The 21,141-nt window shown below is 32.5% G+C and overlaps 1 protein-coding gene across 20 annotated transcripts in view; it reads right to left on the bottom strand.

Annotated features, from left to right (window-relative positions):
- Positions 1 to 21,141, bottom strand: part of LOC105229183 (sodium/potassium-transporting ATPase subunit beta-1-interacting protein) — a 236,659-nt gene that overhangs the window by 79,352 nt on the left and 136,166 nt on the right. For 8 of the 20 annotated variants that reach the window (XM_049453427.1, XM_049453435.1, XM_049453434.1 and 5 more), the window contains one exon: positions 3,746 to 9,831. The exons of 3 other annotated variants lie outside the window; for them this stretch is intronic. In XM_049453427.1, the coding sequence (XP_049309384.1) occupies positions 7,004 to 9,831 (2,828 nt within the window). In that variant the 3' untranslated portion in view covers positions 3,746 to 7,003. Of the gene's footprint in view, positions 1 to 3,745; positions 9,832 to 21,141 lie in introns of those variants that run through there. 9 more of the 20 variants (XM_049453439.1, XM_049453430.1, XM_049453440.1 and 6 more) reach the window with 9 other exon arrangements.

Genomic DNA, 21,141 nt, shown 5'->3' on the forward strand with positions numbered 1-21,141 from the left:
AAGCACCTGCATAAAGTATAAGGATTATAAGTAGAGAACTCTATAAAAAATTACAACAATATTTTTGTTCTTGTGTATAGTTTGAAAAAAGGAAAACATTTATTTGAAACATCATTTCTTACTAATGCTCTTTTTAGTTCGTGTATATTTTTTAGTTTGTTTGTATGTCTGATACTCAGTTTTCTTACTAATAGTATTTCTTTTTTTCTGTTTTTTCTTAAATATTAAAATTAAAGTTAGCGCTTATGCTGCTTTGAATTTTACAACAACATTCAATATAGTAAGTTCAACTTTCGCTTTTAAGTTTAGCTCAATTAAAATGCTCCTTTAACCGTTCGTGTTTTCAGTGTTGGTAAGCTTAATTATAAAAAATGTATCAACTATGTATGTATGTATGTGTAACCATGGATTTATTTACTGCTTTTGCAGTTTTTAACATTTTCAATTATTTTCAATTAATTTAATATTTTTTCATTTAGAGAGAGACAGTGATTTAGTACTAACGCACACGCAGAGCGAACGCTTGCTCGCATTGCGTGTTGGATAACAGCTTAATTAGCCGACACACATAATAATGAAATACATACATACATGTGTGTGGGTGTTGCCGCTACACAACAATAGTAAATGTTGCAAGTTTGAGAGTTTTTATAATTTTTTTTTACTTTTATGTTCGTGTGGTTGAATTTGTTTTTTTTTTTATTTTCTTAATATTTAAATTAAATTTTATTTTTAATATTAAATTTAAATATTTTTCACATTTAACTTAATTCTTTTTTTAATATTTAATTTAATTGTTGTTTTTTTATTTTTTACGTTTTTACTTGCGTGCAATGTAATTATTGTTATGCAAAAAGGCAACTACAAATCATTACAATTATTTTTGAAATAATTTTTTTTGTGATTTTAAGATATTTTTTTATTTCAATAAATTTTTTGTTTTCCATAATCACTACTGCTTGCATTTTTTATTTCTGTAAATATAAAATTTTGATTCTCAATTACTAAACTTTCTTCAGGCTTTTCTTTATTAAAAACTACAGTACATTAAGCTGGGTGCACACCTGACAGAAAAACACATTGAAATTAAAAATTTTGAACGTAATTTTAAATTAATACTCAAAATAAAAAAAATATTAAATATAGCTCAAAAATAATTTGTACTCTATAAAAATTGATTTTGAAAATATTTTTTTATTTTTAATTTTTTTTTAATATTTTCAAAAATTTTATTTCTAGTTTATTTTATTTTTCAATTATTATTTTTTTATAAAAATATAAAAAAATTTTTAATAAAAAGTTTATAAATTCAACTAAAAAAAAATAAATAAATTTTTTTCAAAAAAATATTTAAAATTTTTTTTTTCGAAAATATATTTTTTATTTTTTTTTATAAATGAACTCTAAAATATTAAAAGAAATTAATTTTTAGTCTATTTCATGTTTATTTTAATTTGTATACAATTTAATTAATAAAATTTTCTAAATTAAAAAAAATTTTTGGAAATATATTTCAACTTTTTTTAATCAAATTTAATTTTAAATCTGTATTTTTCAATTAATGTTTTAACATTTCAAAAAAAAATTAAAAAATTTTTTAAATCGGTTTTAAAATATTTTCAAACATTTTATTTTAAATCTATTTAAAATTTCTGTCAAGTTTTTAAGCAATTTTAATAAATTATTTTTTTTTTTTGCAAAACTATTAATTACAAAATTTTTTTTGCAAAAATATTTTCTAAATTAACAGCGTTAAATGTTTTCAAAAATTTTTGGCTTAATCCATTTCAATATATTGATAAATAAATTGAATTCCAAAATATTTTCAAAACATGATTTTAAAATCTATTTAATTTTTTTATTAATTTTTATTAAATTACTTATATTTTTCAATGTTTTTTGTCAAAACTTTTATTTTTTTTTAAATAAATTGAGCTCTAGAATATTTTCTACAGTTTAATTTGAAGTCTATTCCATTTTCTTAGAATTTTTAAACCAATCTTAATTAATTAATTTATTTTTCAAAACTATAAATTAAATTTTTTTAATTTTCTAAATTAACACTGTTTCAATATTTTTTTGCAAATCTTTTTTCAAAATGTGAAAAAATAAATATAACTCAAAAATATTTTCAAAAAATTATTTTAAATTTTTTTAAATTTTTTTCATCTCAATCCATTTGTTTATTTATATTTTACAATATATTTTTTCGAAACCAAAAAAAATATAAAAATATTTTTCAATGAAAATTGTATAAATTCTAGTTTTATAACTGCCAAGTGTGCACACAGCCTTATACTGCCTGTTCTCATTCTCTCTCTAATTAGTCACTCCGCTGTATTATAATGCGCCATACAATCCCCAGTAAAGAAATCCCTAAATTGCTTTTTATGCAAAATATTTGTAACTGTTCTCTTCATCAGCTTTTTCTTCTATCACTTTACTAGCTAAATTTTATTGTTATTATTTCTATTTTTTCGCTTTCTGCTCGTCTATATTAACTTTATATACTCCAACTTCCGTATATGTATCACAGTTCAAATTAAAAGAACATTATTTACTTAGTTGTTGTTGTTTTGTGTTAATATATTTTCTTTTGAATTAGTCGCTTGAAAAAAACTATGCTTAAAAAAAAAATTGCAACTCGCTTCTAGCTTGTTCTACGCTCATACAAGGGCAATCAGGTGAGAGGGCTCGGCATCATTACAAGTATCATTACATTTTATTCAGGTCTAAATATATTTATATTTTGTTTTTTGTATATAATTTTGCAATACATTTATTTAATTCATACATACATATCTAAGCTTCGACTATAGACATAGTTTACCAAGGCAATTTCAATTATTATTCTTGTTGCTACATACTAACTACGCCAATCACGTGGACCACTGTGCGAGTGCTTCCAACAGACTCAACACTTACTAATTATTGCTAACCTAAAAAAATTTGGAAATTTTTATTTATATTTTTGGAAATTTTTATTAAAATTTTCCAATTTTTTATTAAGTTTTTCCAATTTTTTATTAATTTTTTAAATTTTTTATTAATTTTTCAAATTTATTTATTAATTTTTTAAATTTATTTATTAATTTTTAAATTTATTTATTAATTTTTCAAGTTTGTATTATTTCTTCAAATCCTTTTCCTAATTTTTAAATTTTTTAAATTAATTTTTAAATTTTTATTAATTTTTTTAAATTTTTTAAATTATTTTATGAATTATTTTTTAATTTAATTTCTCGTTTACATTTTAAATTTTAGTTTTTTCTTAAAAATCTCAAAAAAAATGTTTGTAGGCGTAAAAAAAATTAACAATACTACATAAATTTTTATAAAATATGGCTTTAAACTATTTTTTTTTTGTTTTAAAGAATGCAGAAATCTCGCTTTGCGAAAACTAAGTTTCAAAATGGCAGCACTGTGTTTATTTTCCTTCAATTTTTAATTATTTTTTAAAGTGAGATCAAATTTTAAATTAAACATTTTAAATTTATTAAAATTAAGTTTTATAAAATTTAATCATAGTCATGCTGATCATTTCTTTATATAAAATTTTGTGAAAAATTAACATATATTTATTGCTTTATTAAAACGTTAAGGCCTAAATGCTGACTAAGGCAATATTTTGGTAATTTAGATATGAAAAATAAATCAAACAATCTATTTTGAGTTTTCAATAATTTTGCAATTTTAAAAAATTTACGATCAAATGATTTTTACAACAACATTTTTTAATGCAAGTTTTTTTTTATAATATTTCCATTTTTATTCACTTCTACTCTCATAAAATTTAACGTATACCTTCTTCTTCTCTATTCCTATCAATTATTATGTCTTCCGTTATGTCTATAGATTTTTTCTGTAGCGGCATTCATACTTAGACAGAGTCTATAACGGTATCAAGCTTTACATATGTATGTTTAACGGTATTATATGTACCGTGAGAAGTTTATACGCCGTTAGTTCTAAAATCCCATCTTTATCTGGTTCTCAGTCACTATAACTGGCTGCAGTTGCCACAAATTTATATGTTTCGATGCACCTATTTTCCTCAATAACTGTTCCAGTATGGATAAAATCTCTTCACAACGCTCCCAATACCGACATCTGAAGCTTTGTCCACAGTAGAGGTCACATCAGCTTGCATAACTGCATCAGATATACGTGCATATTTGAGTCGATAGAGACATCTGTGCCTTTATAACTGCATCTCTACCTAGTTCTAGCAAAGACATGTACCTACAGTTCTTTCTTTAGCGTTAATTCGCACATATGCTGTGAGTACCGTTATTTTTCTATATAGCTGTTTGTATTTGCAACTGCATCAGCATTTATCTCTATCTCTTTGAAGTTCTCCAATTACCTTTATTTGCATTTTTAGCATCTATCTCTATCTGTCTGAAGCTTTCCATGTACCTTTATTTGTTGCCATTTAACCTTCTCTATCTCTTATTGCATCTTATTATAAAACTAACTGTCTCTAAAATCTTCTCATTTCTTGTGTCTTCATATTTACATTTTTTTATGAGAAACTTATCTGCTTTTTCTCTATTTCGCAAAAGCAGTGCTGCCTCTCTGTCTCTTTCTACCTCTTTTTGTTCATAAGATCATTCTTTGTTACTCTCAACCTTATTTTATCGCTTTCTCTTAACTGAAATCTACCTCTCAAATTCTACAAAATATTTTTCTCCACTATTTACGCATTAAAAATTATTTTTCCAAGTCTCAATGCTGATCCCGTTCAATCTCTCATTAAAAATATGCTCGGTCTCGGTTTCAATACTATTCTCAATGTCGATCTCTCTTATTCTCTCACTAAATTTCTGCACTATTTCAAAATTTATAATTATTTACGTAAATCGCAGTGCTGATCCCTCTCATTCTCTCACAAAAAATATTTTTCACAGTTCTTTCAATATTAATATTAAAGCATATCCTTAGCTTTTGTCTATCCGTAAGTTTAAACCCACTCTTCTTTTTTCAAACCTTTTACCATTTTAAAAATCTCTCGCTTTTATGTTTACTTCCTTTTCTCTCCTGCAACATTGTAGCAACTTTCTTTTCCCATTATCAGCGCTAGCAACATATTCCCATTGTTTGCATGTAGCTAACGCTGTCGTTGGCGCTTAAAACTTAAATTTTACATTAAAGCTAAGCTAATCGTATTTGTGGCTCGAGTTTTGTGAGCGTTTTCACACAGTTACATACATAAATTATTGCTTAAGTCCGTTAGAAACAAATTAAATACCCATTTCAGTATTATTTCAAGAACTAAGGTTATTGTACATACAATATAGTATATATATATACAAAGTTTATATATATATTATGTACATACATGTATATATATGTATACAAACAAATAAGTAAATATGTATACGTGTGTGTTCGTTATATAACATAAAAATAATTTACAAAGTCAATTTACAGTACAGAAATAGGAAGTGTACATGTATGTATTTATATAACTGTATATTTCTATAAATGTGTGTGTGTGTCGAGGTTAACAAATTCAGTTATAATACACAAACTAACAACACCAAATATTTTTAAACATTTTTTTTTTCGTACAAATTTGGATTAACACATTTTTAGTACACAACATGAAGTTAATTTTTGTTGTTTTTGTTTTTAACTTTTTTGCAAACATTTTCATGCCATTAGAAAAACTATTCTGCTATATTTTTCAATTTCTTTACAAAATTCGCATGGCATTTACATACATTTTTTCTCGGTAGCCGCTGAGCAATGCGATTTCTTTGCAATTAGCAACATGTTGCGGCAACATCTTTTTAGTAGCAACAGCAACATCAGCGCATGCAACAAGCGTAGTATATACGCTTGTAACGCGCACAACAACAATGACGCGGCGAGAGAGCGATGAGAGCGCAGGCATGCTAAGTAACAGTAGCGTTTCAATTGAGTAAGTGAGAGAGAGAGAGCGTATATGTTTGAGAGCGCACGTTGATTTTGTGTGCGAAAGCGCGCATTTGAGCAGCTTAGAGAGAGGGTGTGTGTGTGTGTTTGATAGAAGCTTTAACAACCATTCAACCATTTAATGTGAGAGCAATAAATCAACTCAGCAATCGTAGTCTACCAGTCTAGAAAATGGAAATTATTTTGCTTTAAATAAAAGTAAAAAAAGAGTAAAATGCAAATCAAAATTTGATGGCATGAGGAGAAAGGCGATGGAGTGAAAACGAAATTGTATGAATGAACGTGAGCTGAGTGGCTGAATGAGAACCATGAGAGAGAGAGAAAGAGAGAGTGAAAGAGAGAGAGGGACGAATATGCAACGAAATTGAATAGGAAAAATGAAAGCTTCGTAATGAGTAGCGCAAACACATCTAAATGAAATGAAATCTTTAAAAGGCTGTGAAAGTTTCTCAGAAATAGTGGCAGTTCTCAGTGACTTTGGAGAGGCAGTAAGTGCAATATGAAACGGTTTTGGAAAGTGAAAAGTGTTTGGCAAACAATGCCAATCTATTGATCTACAAAAACTTTAATTTTTCTTCTAACTTTTACTTTATTTTATTGAAAAGGCTCAGCTCTCTTTAGCTGGTAGCTTTCAGAGCTTTAGACTAACAGTTAAGAGTAAGTAAAGTGGTCGCTAGAGCGAGTAATGCTCAGGTTTTTATTGTGCTGAGTGACATGGATTTTTTAATTCTTTGAAGACTCAAATGTGGTTGCTTTTTGAGTCTAAACCAATTTACAAACATATGTATATCAAATTCTAATCTCAGGTTTCCTATTTTAAGTCTTTTTTCATTAAATATGAGTTAGCTCAAATCAGCGCAAGCTTCCTATGTCTCAATTAAGTAATTTTGATGTTGTAATGAGGCTTCATTACTCAAGCTACGCCTTTCAAACTAACCATTTTGTCGAAGGTCCTGTCTAAAAAAGCTAGCTCCATCTAATTAACTCAATAACGTGTGCGATCATTAAGACTTCGCACCTTTTGTGTATCCAACACTGTACTACTCACTTTCCCAGCCTCTGCCTATGCCAACTGATCACCGCCAACATTTCCACCGCCCTCAACTACGCCACTACCACCACTGCCACCACTAGTAACGCAGCCGCCGCCACCGCCAACACCTTCCGAGCCACCAGTGGCTACAACGCCACTTTGCACCGCGAAGTCGCGCTCGTAGACCAAGCTACCGCGTATTACGCCCTCACCACCCGACATCGAATTGCAATAGGAACGTGGGCGCACACGACCGGCGGCATCACGCCGACCACTACGTCGATTTACATGCGGCGCAGCTTCGGCATTAACTTGCGCCTGCTGCTGCTGTGACTGCGACGGCGCATCAACAGCCTTGGCATCACGACGCATCGAGCCGGTTGTGCTCGACGCGGATGCCAAACGATCATAACTCTTGGCGCGCACAATGCTGAAGCCTGCGTCCACTATGTAGCCGGGCGGCGCGTCACGCACCTGATCGCAAAAATTCGCCGACGTGTTCACGTGATGCGCAGCCGGCTGCGCTGGCTGATGGTGGTGGTAATTATGCGCCTGTTGCTGTTGTTGTTGACGTTGACGACGCGCAATACGCGAAGCGACCGGCGAACGCGGTACATACTGTGTGGGCATGGCATATTTTTCGGTCACCTCCGGTGAGAGATCCGGATAGGGCGCATGACCGGAACGTGGTTGGAAAATGTGTGGACGTGGCGCAGGAGGTGGTGGAGGCGTAACCTCTGAGGGTGAAATGGGTGTGTCGAATGAATGTGCCGGTATGGTGGGTAATGGAATGTTTGTGGGTCGTGGCGGCTGCTTGGCGACGGGGCTCATCAAGTGTGACTGATATGGCGCAGACATGGGCGGCGACGTATGCGTGGGTACCGGTGGCGGCACCGGTATGGGCTTATTGTAGGCTGGATGGAATGGTAGGCCGTTCTGTTGGTAGAGAAAACGATTGGCAGGATTCAGTAGTGGCTGTGGCGAATGCTGCGTTTGCGCGCCTGACATAACCTGCGTGCTTTGCTGTAGTTGTTGTTGTTGCGACTGCATGTGTGGTGGACCCGGTGAATGCATGAGCATGTGTTGTGACGCTTGCGGCGGCGGTGGATAATTGTAGGCAGGTTGCAGCACCGCGCCGCGCTCTAAAAGTATCTCACCAGCGCCACCGTTCTCCGGTAGCGGCGGTGGCGGCGCCAGCTGTGAAATACTGCGCGCAAACTGCGGCAACGCATTATTGTTGATGGTATTTGGACTAGCATTGTTGTTGTTGTTATTGTTAGGCGACATCTGTGCGCCGGCGTAGGAGTTCAACGACACATACGAAGGATTATTATTCTGGCCGACAAAGAGCGCGCCCGGCGTTGGCTTCTGGAAGGGCACATAAGTGATGCCATCATCGGTTTTGAAATTCTGCAGCGAGAAGTTATCATCTTCGAGACCCTCTTCCAGGTTGCGTGACAAACGCTCATTGGACATTTGTGTATATTTGATATCGGGACGGTGTACGTTAGTCATGGAACCGCCGGTGCCGGTGCCGGCGCTACTGCCATTCAGGCTCGCAGCGCCACTGCCATTGTTGATGAAACTGCTGTAGCTCGTGGACTTGGGTGGTTTGGGTTTGGCGTGTATGCGCGCGAAATGGCCGCCACCCACGCCGCTGCCCATGCTACCGTTATTATTATTGTTGTTATTCATATAGTTAGCGGGATTGCTTAGCACAATGTTATTGTTAATGTTGTTGTTGTTGTGGTTGCCACTATGATTACTGTAATTATTATTCAGGCTATTGCTGAGGCTAAACTGACTATTGCTGAGTGGACTGAGCGTGGCCTGCGACGAGGCGGACGTCATGCCACCGCCGACGCCAGCGACACGCCCATAACCACCGACGCTGCCGCCGCCTACACTCGCGCCCACACTCCTACCACCGCCACCCATGTGCCCACCAACACCACCGCCACCACTACGACTACCCCCCCCACTACCTCCGCCACTGCCTGTGTAACCGAACCCAACACCGGGACCGCCGACGCCACCGCGCAAGCTCTGTGTCAAGTTCAAATTCGAGTTCTGCAGCGAAGCGTACGAGAGCGACGAGGTCGTGTTGTCGTGCGTCGAGGAGTTCGGTGTGCCAACTTGCTGCTGTTGTTGATATGTTGTTGTGCCGTTCAAGAACTGTCGTCGATTGCTGTTCGTATACAGCTGATCCGCCTTGGCGGTGCTGTCGTCATAATAATGCTGTGCGCCATGCAAATTGGCGGTATGCGTTTGTGGCAGCGATTGCTGCCGCTGCAGCATCTCCGTCGCCACCACAATCGTATTGCCCGTCGTGGCGCCGATCTTATTGCTACTCTTCGGACTGTAAAGTATGCGCGTTAATGTGCTATTTTTGCTCGCGCTGTGATAGTTGCTGTTGCCATCGCCGCCACCACTGCCGCCACGACCTTTCTTTGACGCGCCGCCGCCACCACCGCCACCGCTCTGGCTATTGCTGCGGCTGTGGCTGCGGCTGCGACTATTACTCTGACTGTGACTCTGACTCTGACCTTGACTATGACTATGGCTATGGCTGTTGTTGCTGATGCTGTTTGTGTGTATTAGAAATGTGTTACTGTTAAAATTATTTGGTTGCTGATGATGGTGGAGTTGTTGCTGCTGCAGTTGCAGTTGCTGTTGTTGCGCATGAATTTGGTGGTTGTGGTTGTTATTGTTAAGTGGTGCTTGGTGATTGTTGTGATGCTTATTTGAGAGCAATGTAGCGCTAGCGCTAGCCGAGGTCGGTATGCTGCTGTAGCTCACGTACATTGGATGGACCACCGTGTGCTGGGGACTCTTGGCGTCGCCATTCACGAAATCGACTGTAAACCAAAGAATTATAATTGTTGTAGATTGGCTTGATGTTGGCATATGGAACTGTTTTTTTTTTTTTTTAATCAGTTGCTTGTTTGATTTGGATTTTGTCTTTTCTCTTTATTTTTATTAATTTTAATATTTTTCATTTGAATTTTGTCATTTTTTTATTTTACAAAATTTTCATTTTTTTTTACTAAAAAGTAATTTTGAATATTTTTAAATCAAAAATAAATATACAAATATAATTTACAAAATTATTTTGTTCTCATTTGTGGGCTTGCACAAAAATAAATAAAAAAATTATAATTTAAATTTTGATGATGTTTGTTGTTAAGTTGTGTGTTTGATTTTGCTTCTGTTTTCATTTTCTTTTCTTTGTTTTTGTTTTTGTAATGTTTATGTGAATATGTGGCAATGTGTTTGGTTATTGTATAGTCGATATAATGATGTTTATATATATACTTTACATACATAAATAGGTAAATGTCGTTATGCTTGCGGGACATTCAATAGATTTACAACATACATACATACGTACATAATTACAAATACACACATATAAACGATAAATTGGCGTTTGGGAAATAATAACAATTCGATATTTGATAAATTTATAAAAATATATATAGTTTTCGATTTTTAATTTTATACACAAAACAATTAGTAAGGTGCTTGCAAGCGAGTGATGATAATGTTGCTCTAAAAGAGGTCAGCAGCTTTTGAAAACTGAGCGGAAGTATGAAAGCTCTCTTTCATCTAAAAAAAACTATCCAACTACTCCACTAAGATATAAACGAAAGCCTCTGCTATCAGAAATAGACAAAAGGCAGACACCTCACATAGCCTGATGCTTTGCTAGCAAAGCCTTCAGAGACTAATGACTGCATTTATTTGGTCAAATGGCAATCCAGGCACAATCGGACATGGAACGCTATCAGTCGCAATCCATAAGGCTCACGAAAGCTCTCTTTCATCTAAATAATTCTGCTGAGCTTTTTCCCTAGTACACAATACTTAAGCCTCTAATATCTGCAGATAACCTAACGCTTTACTAATGAAGCCTTTTAATTTTGGTGGCATCATTCTGCGTCTACCTTTTCTCTTCAGTTGACCAACTAATGACAAAATGTTCTAAAGTAAAAGCAAAGCTTTATAAGGATTTTAGGCGTGTTTTACATCCAATTTCAATATTAGGAACAATTTCTTCAAGATATTTTTACGGCTGACTGCTTTTGTGTGGTAAGAAGAAGTGATTATTTGGAAAATTAATAAAAGTGGTAATCTCAGCTTCAGACCCCACATGGTCTATAGACTCTACACAAGCGTCATCCGTCCAATACTAACATATCAAAAAGTGTCACATTAAGCCCCCGAAACAGATGCAACTGGTCTGTATTGAAAACTACATCGACAGAGGCTCCGAAGGTTATCCTCGATATCTGACCAATTCATATACATATATATTTAATTAAAGGATGAAGCCATACTGACGGCAAGCTCTCATACGATTTCTGGTTACTGAAGCCAAACTCGATGTCACTGCGGGCATAGCATTTTGCTCGACTTTGATACTGAAATCAGGCTAAATTGATAAAGAACCGACAAAAGGAGAAGCAAGATGAATTAAACACAAGCAGAAAAGAATGAACCAGCGGATCTGGGAACCACAATTTCAGTGGCGAAATCTACGTATTCACCGATGGATTAAAGGAGAACTAGAAACAAAAACAGTTCTCTTCTCTAATAATCAACACGCAAAAGTTAGTTTCAAACTAAATGATTATAATTCAGTCTTTCATGTGGAAATTGTTAGCAGAAGGTACCAAGTGTACTTCTGGTTTCAACATCAAATCCATAAACCTTCTATCGATAGCCAAGACTATCCGTAGCGTATATACTAAGTCTCACTGTGTTAGGTTATGCAAATAGGTAATAACTAAAATCGCATTACGTAAATCGGTTAATATTATCTGGGTACCCAGCGATTAAAAAAAAAAAGAAACCGAAAAGGCAAACGAGTTGACCCCTCCCTGTTTGACGTAATGAAATTTGAGCAACTCTAGTCTTGAAACACTAACAGCACAGGGCATACCGCGAAGTTAATTTGGGTTAGTATTGATAGTGGACTGACAAAAAAACTTCTGTCGAATTTTATATGTTGTAGGAGCCATCACAGGGCACGCACTCTTAAGATCCCATTTTCCAAAAATTGAAAAGCTGGAAAAGCTGCCTCGTTGGCACATTTCTCTGTTAATAATTTAAATATCAAAAAGATTTAATTGAAAAATGTCGGGTTAGCGCTATAGAGAAAACAAGTGCTATAAGGTCGTTTACAGATCTTCAGACTTACTTGTTTAAATTATTAAGTAGGAAGAGCGCCGCCAAGCGATTTGCAATAAAAGATATCAGCTTTTTTATGATGATATGGATTGATACTGATAATAAGGAAAGGTCAGATTCATTGAAATAGGTGAATAATCTGGCGGTAAACGTACCGAAAGCCAAAACTCCATCAGACAGTCGATAATTAATCGGACAGTGATGGCTAAGTGTTAGTTTATTCTTGTTCGTTTTTCGAAAAAAAAATCAGTGATTCATGACGTCATGACCTAAAGTAGGAGGCTTTTTTGACAATTAGTACTTCTATTCTTAATTTCTTTCTTAACTTCTGCTATAACACACTAAATAATTTATGTATATCAAGCCCACCAAAATAGGATAGATATTTCTTCAGCAGTTTGAGACAATTCGAAACTAAGAATAAAGTATTAAATCAATTTTTCGGGACAGGAGGGACTTCACTTCGACAATTTTTTCTCTTGAAAGAAACTCTTGTTCGTCTCCTCTTGGACTATGTCAATAAACTATTTCTGACATAAATCTCGAACTTAGCTCCTTTCTCACTTCTTCCACTGCTGCATTCTTCTACGCAATCACTCTACTTTAAATCAATTTAAACTCAAGGATACACAAATAAAGTGAGCACACACTCGTTGACAAAAAACATTAGCACAGATGACATTGAGCACCGAGCAAATAACAAATGACAAATGATTTCTTCTATTTTTCAATAAAAATATAAACATAATTTATGTATGCTCAGCACATGATAACGCTTGATATACAGACGATGAATTAGACATACAACAACATATATACATAACACGAAAAAGCAACAAAACAACAGAGCCGAATGCAGCTCTGCGGTTTTTCGTTGCAGAAAGATGAATGAGTTTCAAATTAAAGTGAAAAGTTGGAAATGTAAGCAAACAAAAAACGATGATAGCGAGACAAAGGGTGAGCAGAGAGAAAGTGAAAGTGGATATAAATTTGATGTGGCAGGCAAACAAAGCATACCGACTTAACTTTTGATACAGATGAAGGGATATGGTATACATATCTATTATATATTTGTTTATACTTTTTTCAAATAAAATAAAAAAATAAAAAGTGGACTAAGGTTATATGTTGCAGCTTAAACAATACATTAGTGAAATTGCGGTCGGATTAGTAGCACATGCGTTACATACATATATACATATTTATAAAAAATTTTTGTATGTGGCGCTTATATAACGGTTTAGTACGAGGGTGAAGGATAAACAAAAGCTTCAATCAAATTTGAAAGGATGAGTGATGATTTCCATTAATACCAAGGCAAAATATTTTCATACAAATGGATTTTTAAGTTTTGGTTGAACATGCGAGTCATGCAAAACATTTAGTCTGGGCAGAAAGTAATTATTTTTAAGAAATAGCGCAAAGTAAATTAAAAAAATTTAATAGTATTTTTATTAACAGAATCTTTAAAATAATAGAATCAACTAAAAACGCGAAAAAAATATTTTTTCCAAAAAGTTTTTATTATTATGCTTATTGAATTTAAAAAAATTGTAAAAATATAAATATATTATTAAGGATCAAATTTAAATTATTTTTTAAATGAATAAAATTAAATCATAAAAAAAAATTGGTTTTTAATTGAATAGTTAAAAAAAAATAACAAAGTTAAAAATTAAAAAAAATATATATTATAAACATTTCTTATAAATAAAATTAGTTAATAAAAAAAATTTTTTTTTTGTAATTGATTAATTAAAAAAAACAATATTATTAAAAATAAAAAAATAAAAAAAATATATACATATGTATATATAAATTTAAAAATTTTTGATAAATAAAATTAAATAAAAAAACAATTTAGTAAATGCATAATTAAAAAAACATTATTAAAACCAAAAAAATAAAAAAAATATATATGTATGTATATCACAAAATTTTTTTATGAATAGAATTAAATTTTATTATAATTATTTTTGAATAATTGTAATTGAATACTTAATAAAAAATACTTCTATTTAATTAAATAATTTTAAAAATATTTAAAATTGTTCTTACTTACAGTATAAAAAATTAAGAAGAAATAGCTATATTAAAACTTATTTATTTAAATTTAAATCAACTAAATGCAATTAAAAAAAAAAATTTTAAAGCAGATTATATAATATGATAAAAATTAAAAGTAGCGAAAATAGTTATGTTCGAAAAAATTTGTTTTTTCTTTAAACATTATAATAAATTAACAAAAATAAAAATGGTGAAACAAATATTTTCCTAATTATTTTATTCATTTTTTTAATTAACTTTAATGTTTAAAATGAATATTTTTTAAGTAACAAAAAATATATAATATAGATTCTAAAAATTATTAATTTTAATTAGTAATAATTTCTAAAAATTTTTAAATACATAAAAATAATATAATAATTTTATTTTCTTTTTAATAGTTTAAAACATCTTCAAAAAAAATGTTTCGAAAAAAATTAAAAAAAAAAATTACATAAAACACAAAATCTAAAAAAAAGTTTTTAAAGTTTTTATATTCAACATTTTTTACTACTTTCTAGCCAAACTTAATACTAACTGCCCAAAACTAAATGCTTCTTCAAATGCTTAACTATAGTATTTACATATAATGACATGAGTGGGTGAGTAATGTCTTGTGAGAAGAAAAAAAAATTAAAAACAAAATTATGAATAAAAGTGAAACCCACAAGCAGTTGTCTTGGTAATCAATTTGAGAGACGATTTTAATTACAAAATATTAAAATTAATATAATAAAAGGTAAATATTATATTGGAGTAAATATACGTATTAAATAAAAATTTAATTAATATAGTAGTATATTTTATTAATAATAATTTTATATAAAATATAATTGCAAGGAAACTACTAATTTTATTAAAGTTTTATTTATATTAATTTTATTAATTTTTTGTTGAAATTAATTTTATTAATTTTCTATTAAGTTGTTGGTGTGTGGCGAGAGCATTTGGTGGCAGATTTCGACATTTTGAGTTGATGAGTGAGTGAGGAAATATTTTTGATTTATTTTATCGAATTTTTTATTAATTTTTTTCAATATTTATAACACATACATATATGAAAACGATAATTTTTTAATACCCTTCTGAGCTGGTTGTTTGTCTTTTACGGATTTTATTTCAAAAATGCTGTTAACATTTTACTATTTTTGTTAACTATTTGTTTATAGGGTTATATTATATTATTTATTATTTATTATTCATCGTTAAAGCTACCTTTTCATTAACTTTTTTTATTTTTTATTTTCAAGAAGATTTATTTCTTTAATTGTTTTCATTAAGTTATTGGCACATAATATAAGTGTTATGCCATTTTATTGCTTTAAAAATTCATATCAAGTAACTTGTTCAAATTAAAAAAAAAACTATATTTTTTTAACTATCTCCGAATAGAATGTTCAGCTTAGCCTACAAATTTAAAACGAATTATTTGATAATATACCCACTTTTTTTTTAAATATAAATTTGAATAATTGGCCATACATACAACACATTAAAAACGAATTGTCCAGAACAACATAGGCAGATTAGGAGCAGCATCTCAAAATGACATACTGGAATTGGCACGTGTACCAACAAAGCACCGAACTTGACATCTTGAATAATTTTAAATCATACCCGACCTCTCATAACATAAAATCTTATTCTTACATTTGTGGAGCAAACGACAAAGGGAGGAACCTACAAATTATACGCTAAAGCTGAAGCACTTATAGAACAGAATCCATCAGAAGATGTTCGTGACGGAAAGGTGCTGAGTTTACAATCCTTGTCGTGGGAATGGATTTGACAGCCTTTGACCGGGTAAAAATTTGTGTTTGTTTCCATAACGTTGGAAAACTATGATCTGGCTTAATAATAGTTCGAGGTTTAACCACAAAATTAGCGGTTATCTATCGGTTATCCCGTTTCAGAAATAAAATAGATTATGTTTGGTAAAAGTATCTTATCAAGCACAATTATGAAGGCAATTAAGAATTACAAGTTTTGTGCCTCGATAAAGTCTTTTATGGTTCTCGTGTTAAAATCAACCTCATCTGTAAATTTCATATTTTGATATGTTGAATGAACTATAATAAAATAAAGGTATACCCAAACACTATATTTTGAATATTTGTGATATATGTCGTAGGATTTATTCGAATAAAAAACACAAAAGCATTGAAAAAGTCGTATCTTCAAACTAATCTTCTTTTATTGTGTCTTGATTAAGAAGCTTTTAGTATCGATTCGATATGTATTTATATTTTTTGGAGTTTTTCTTTATTTTTTTGACTCTGTTGGTATTGTTTCTTATTCTTACTAACTGTGGTAATAAATCATCCTGAAGAAGGATCCAAATGGCTCAAATATTTCTGGTGGCCTAAAAATTATTTTATAATCTTTTCTTCTTATTATGCTTCAAGAAATGCACGTGTGAATGGTATTATAGCTTCGGGGGAGCCTATTACCTTTTCTTGTTTAAATAACTCTTCGCTTTGGTCATAAACCTGGCTCATTTACTTTGAAGAGATATTGATGGGTCATATACAGATGTACATCGTCCTTACTACATACTCAGAATTATCCTAAGAGTGCACTTCTTCTGTGACTTTTCGTTTAACTTCAAGATATTCTTTTCTTTCTACTCTGTCCTTACATACTCAAGTCTATTTTTATACCAATTTCTTCCCACTAATGGCTCAGTTGATAAAAAAAATATATTTTTGCAAAGCTGCACACATATTTATGTACATATGTATGTGCAGTTATTTTTATCTCGCTTAAGGACACGTAATTTGTCACTGCCAACGGCGCGTGGCCGCCAGCAAACAAGCAAGTGTGCTTGCTGTAAGATTATGAGCGCCTTGCTGTCGGTAATCTTATGAAATTCATATCACTGTTTGCACACTTTTTTGCCACGCGTGTGTACACATACGATATATGTGTGGCTGTGTGAGTGACTCGTGATTTGCATAGTAAGACACGGCACGCAAGAATCGAGCAAGAGAAAGCGTCGTAAAGAAGCCATTGGCAGTGAAATGCCAAAAAAGTACAAGAACACATAAAGGAACAAACGAACATGTGTGTTTTCAAGCATATTTGTATATGTATGCATTTGTGTTTGTAACGGCATATTGCTCGAATGCATGTCAAGGTACACAGTTGTGCATAGAAAGCAGTGGCCGCACGGTTGCATGCGCACCCTTTTTCTTGCATTTGTGAATTTTTTGCGATTTTACTTTTATTTCTGTTTTAAATATTTCATTTTTTTCACTTTTTTTCTTGCCCCGCTTTATTCGTCCATACTTTTACGCTTTTTTAGCTTGCGTGCAGTGTGCTTTTTTCTTCCCTCCGCAATCTTTGTCATTTGCTTTCAAGCGTTTTCACTTTTCTTCGCATGCATTCGTTGGAAAATTTCGATTTCACTTCCGCGCTTTTGTTTGCCTACAAAAGGCTAAGACCCGACAGTTCAAAACAAGAATATGCAAAAGCTCTGTAAACATGTGTTTCATCGTCGTCGATTTGTGTATAAGTGGGTATGTGTGTGTTCGTTTGAGCGGGTAAAGTCTTGTACAAGCTCCGCAGTTCGTAAAGCTTGTGTGCGTATTTGGCTACTGTACTGTTACTGCTATCGGCCGTAACAGGCGCTCAAACGCTTTGATACGGTTAGTTGCTGCGTAACTGTTCAATAAGGCGGGGTTTAGATGGCTGGTAGAAAATTTTATAGTAAAACTATTTCTTACTAATCACGGTTTTAAAGCTGAGTATAAATAAGAAACTTTTTTTGGAAATCATATTTCTAAGAAAGATTCCTGTGATCAAATTTGACGCAGACTGGCTTATATATACTGCTGCGCAAACCGAATAAAATATTTTTCCACTTTGGTATGGACAAGGGCTTATGGATATGACGACGAAACTGCCGAAAAATCTAGCGTATGGTGCGCCACAAAGGAGCCGAAACCGTTAAAACTAAAATTCACTGGGAGCTCCCAGCCAAGGCTTAAAATATATACATACATATGTATGTAAGGTATATCGAAAGTTGTGTTAAAGTGTTGATATGCTTGTATTTGCTGAGAAACCTACTTAGTTTGGAGGCGAAAATAAAGATTTATGTATATTAAAATTCAAGAAAATGTTGCTCCGTTTGTCAATCCGAGTTAATTTTGATCAGCTGGTACATAAATGATAACAGATAAGTATGCAATTAAAAGGTTTATCTATTTAATGCATTGACTATACCACCTATTAACTTGTTCAGTAAAAACTGAAATCAGCCACTTAATACTCACAGGGTTACACAAAGTACAGTGGCGTGCAATAATAGAGCATACATTATACATTTTTTAAATTTTTAGGAAAAAAAATGTGTATGCACGGTGCTAAAAGCGATAGACTTCAAGGATATTTAAGTAAGTTTGCGGTTGAAAATATTCCATCGGAGTGTTGCCACTTGTTTAAGAATTTTATTTTAATACAATTATTAATAGAGTATGAGAATGGTTTAATAAGAGTATTAAACTAAAGAGATTAGTGGAGATATTTTTGACAAGGGTTGCCACTTTTTCGCAATTTTCTATACAATTATATTTATAATATAAGTGAAATATTGTAGTATGGACACCAATATATGAGTTTAAAAAATAATTTTTCAAAGTGTTGCCACCTGCAAAACTTTTTTAAGCGCGGTATTAAAAAACAAGCGGCTTCATTAATATTTAAGAAAGCTTTTAGTTGTAAAACAAAACTTATATTGTTGCCGTTTGTTCAAAAAAATGTATTTAAGTAAGTTTTTAGTTGAAAAAAATTGTTGGCAGGGCTGCCATTTGTTCAAAAATTTTAATTTCGTTATCGTAAGAAATAATTATCATAAAAAAATGTATGAATTAAACTAGAATTTAAAGGTATAAGATAAATGTGATAATTCCATTTAAGAAATCTCTAGGCTAGAAATATTCTAAGAAGAGTTGCCACTGATTTGCGTTTTTGTATAAAATTAAATAAAAAAAATAAGTAAAATATTGAAATATGGTCGGGAAAAAACTTAATATTTTTACTTTTGTGAATATAGTTGCCACCTATTTGGAAACTTAATTGAAAAAAATTGACAAAATAAAATCGGTATTTTAATAGTGGATATCAATGTAGCATAGCTTAAGAATCATCAAAATTTTTGAGAAGGTTGCCACTTTTTCCAATTTTTTTTATAAATTAAAATTATATTAAAATTGTAATATTGGAGAATGGACGTCAGAAAATATGTTTAAGAAATTTTTCTGGGCGGCATATTTTTTAAAGAGTTGCCACTTTTTCTAAATTTTTATAAATAAAAATTAAAAAAATAATTGTAATATTGAAATACGGACGTCGAAAACATGTTTAAGAAATGTTTCTGAGCGACATATATTTTGAAAGAGCTGCCACCTATTTAAAAATTATTTCAACCGAATGAACAAACGAAAAAATATGTATGTTTCTTTTGCCTCGAGCAATACTGTATATGTATGTATCTATGATTGGGTAGTGAGTATCACCATTTGCAAGCTGAAACTGTGCCAACACAACAAGCATCAAAGGCTTTTAATCGCCGTCAATGTTGCATGTCGCTCATACGCACTGTACGTCATGAAATTGCTATACACCAGACAACGGTGGGAACTATGCCAGCTGTCATATTGGAATGCGATTTACGCAAAGACACAAAAAATCTATAATATTTATAAATTAGAATAACTGACAATGAAAAAAAATTATAATTTTCAGCTGTATATTTTTCGGTTTAGTTAGTTGTAGTATTTTATGACAACACAAGAAATATGTTATTAAAATATAGAAAGTTAAAATAATTCAATCAGAATTTTCTAAATTTTATATTCTTTAGGCGTTTCATATCCTTATAAGCAATCAAAAAAATATTTGTTTACGAAAATTTGAACTGAAAGCTTTTTTTGTACTAAATTTTACGAACCAGCCTAATATTCGGCAATATAAACATTCAAAAAAAATATATTTTTCAACGATTAAAAAAATTAAACTAAAAACCTTTTTTCCTAAATTTTACGAACCACCCTAACATTCGTAAATATAAACACGCTCACTTGAACTATATCCAACACATTTAACTGCATACCCCACTCGCATGTGCAGTCTATGCGCCAAGCGCGAGGATAAGCACTGAGACGCACACTTTGGAGGACTTTCTGCCGCCGAGTGGTGTCTACACAAGTGAACTGCAGGCGCGCAGCAGGCAAACTAGTCCACACATAAGGATGTATGTACATATGTATGATTATATGTGTAGGCGGGTATATGTTTCATTCATACTTGACATTTTGAGTTGGGTGCGACGGCTGCGACTGGCAGCAACTGACTGCTGATGAGCACATTTCTGCCCGTTTCACTTGGAAATCACCAACAAGAACAACAGCCGCAACACAAACAAAAAGGAAGCACACATACATGGAAGAAGCAGCTCGGTGACGGCGTAATGAATGGCAATGTAAATTTCCTTTATGCGGAGATAGTTAGCTGCCTGCACTTGAATTGATTTGTAAAGCAGCATTTGACTCGACTGTCACACAAAGAAAAGGCCGTGCAAATGTACATATATGTGAGCACGCGTGTTTGTGTGCGTGGCAGGAAAAATGGCTCAACAAACAAGCGCCAGTCAAGCCAGCAACTGATAGCCGACTTTATGCATACAAATGTGTGTGGGAGTTGGATTTAACCAGCTTTTTTGTCGCACGCCGTCACGGCTGCGTCGTCGCTGTTGGTGGCAATGAAAAGGAAAACGAAATGAGTTTAAAAAACTGCAGTTTCTATGCGTTGGCGGTGCGTTGCAGTGGGGCGCATTGTGAAAGTGAAAAGTTTCTAGTTTGACACTAATGTCAATATGAAGGTGACTGATGTCGATAATGCTGCTGCTGGTGGGCGCACATCACTTC

Source organism: Bactrocera dorsalis, chromosome 3 (assembly GCF_023373825.1).
Source record: "Bactrocera dorsalis isolate Fly_Bdor chromosome 3, ASM2337382v1, whole genome shotgun sequence".
Classification (NCBI taxonomy): Eukaryota; Metazoa; Arthropoda; class Insecta; order Diptera; family Tephritidae; genus Bactrocera; species Bactrocera dorsalis.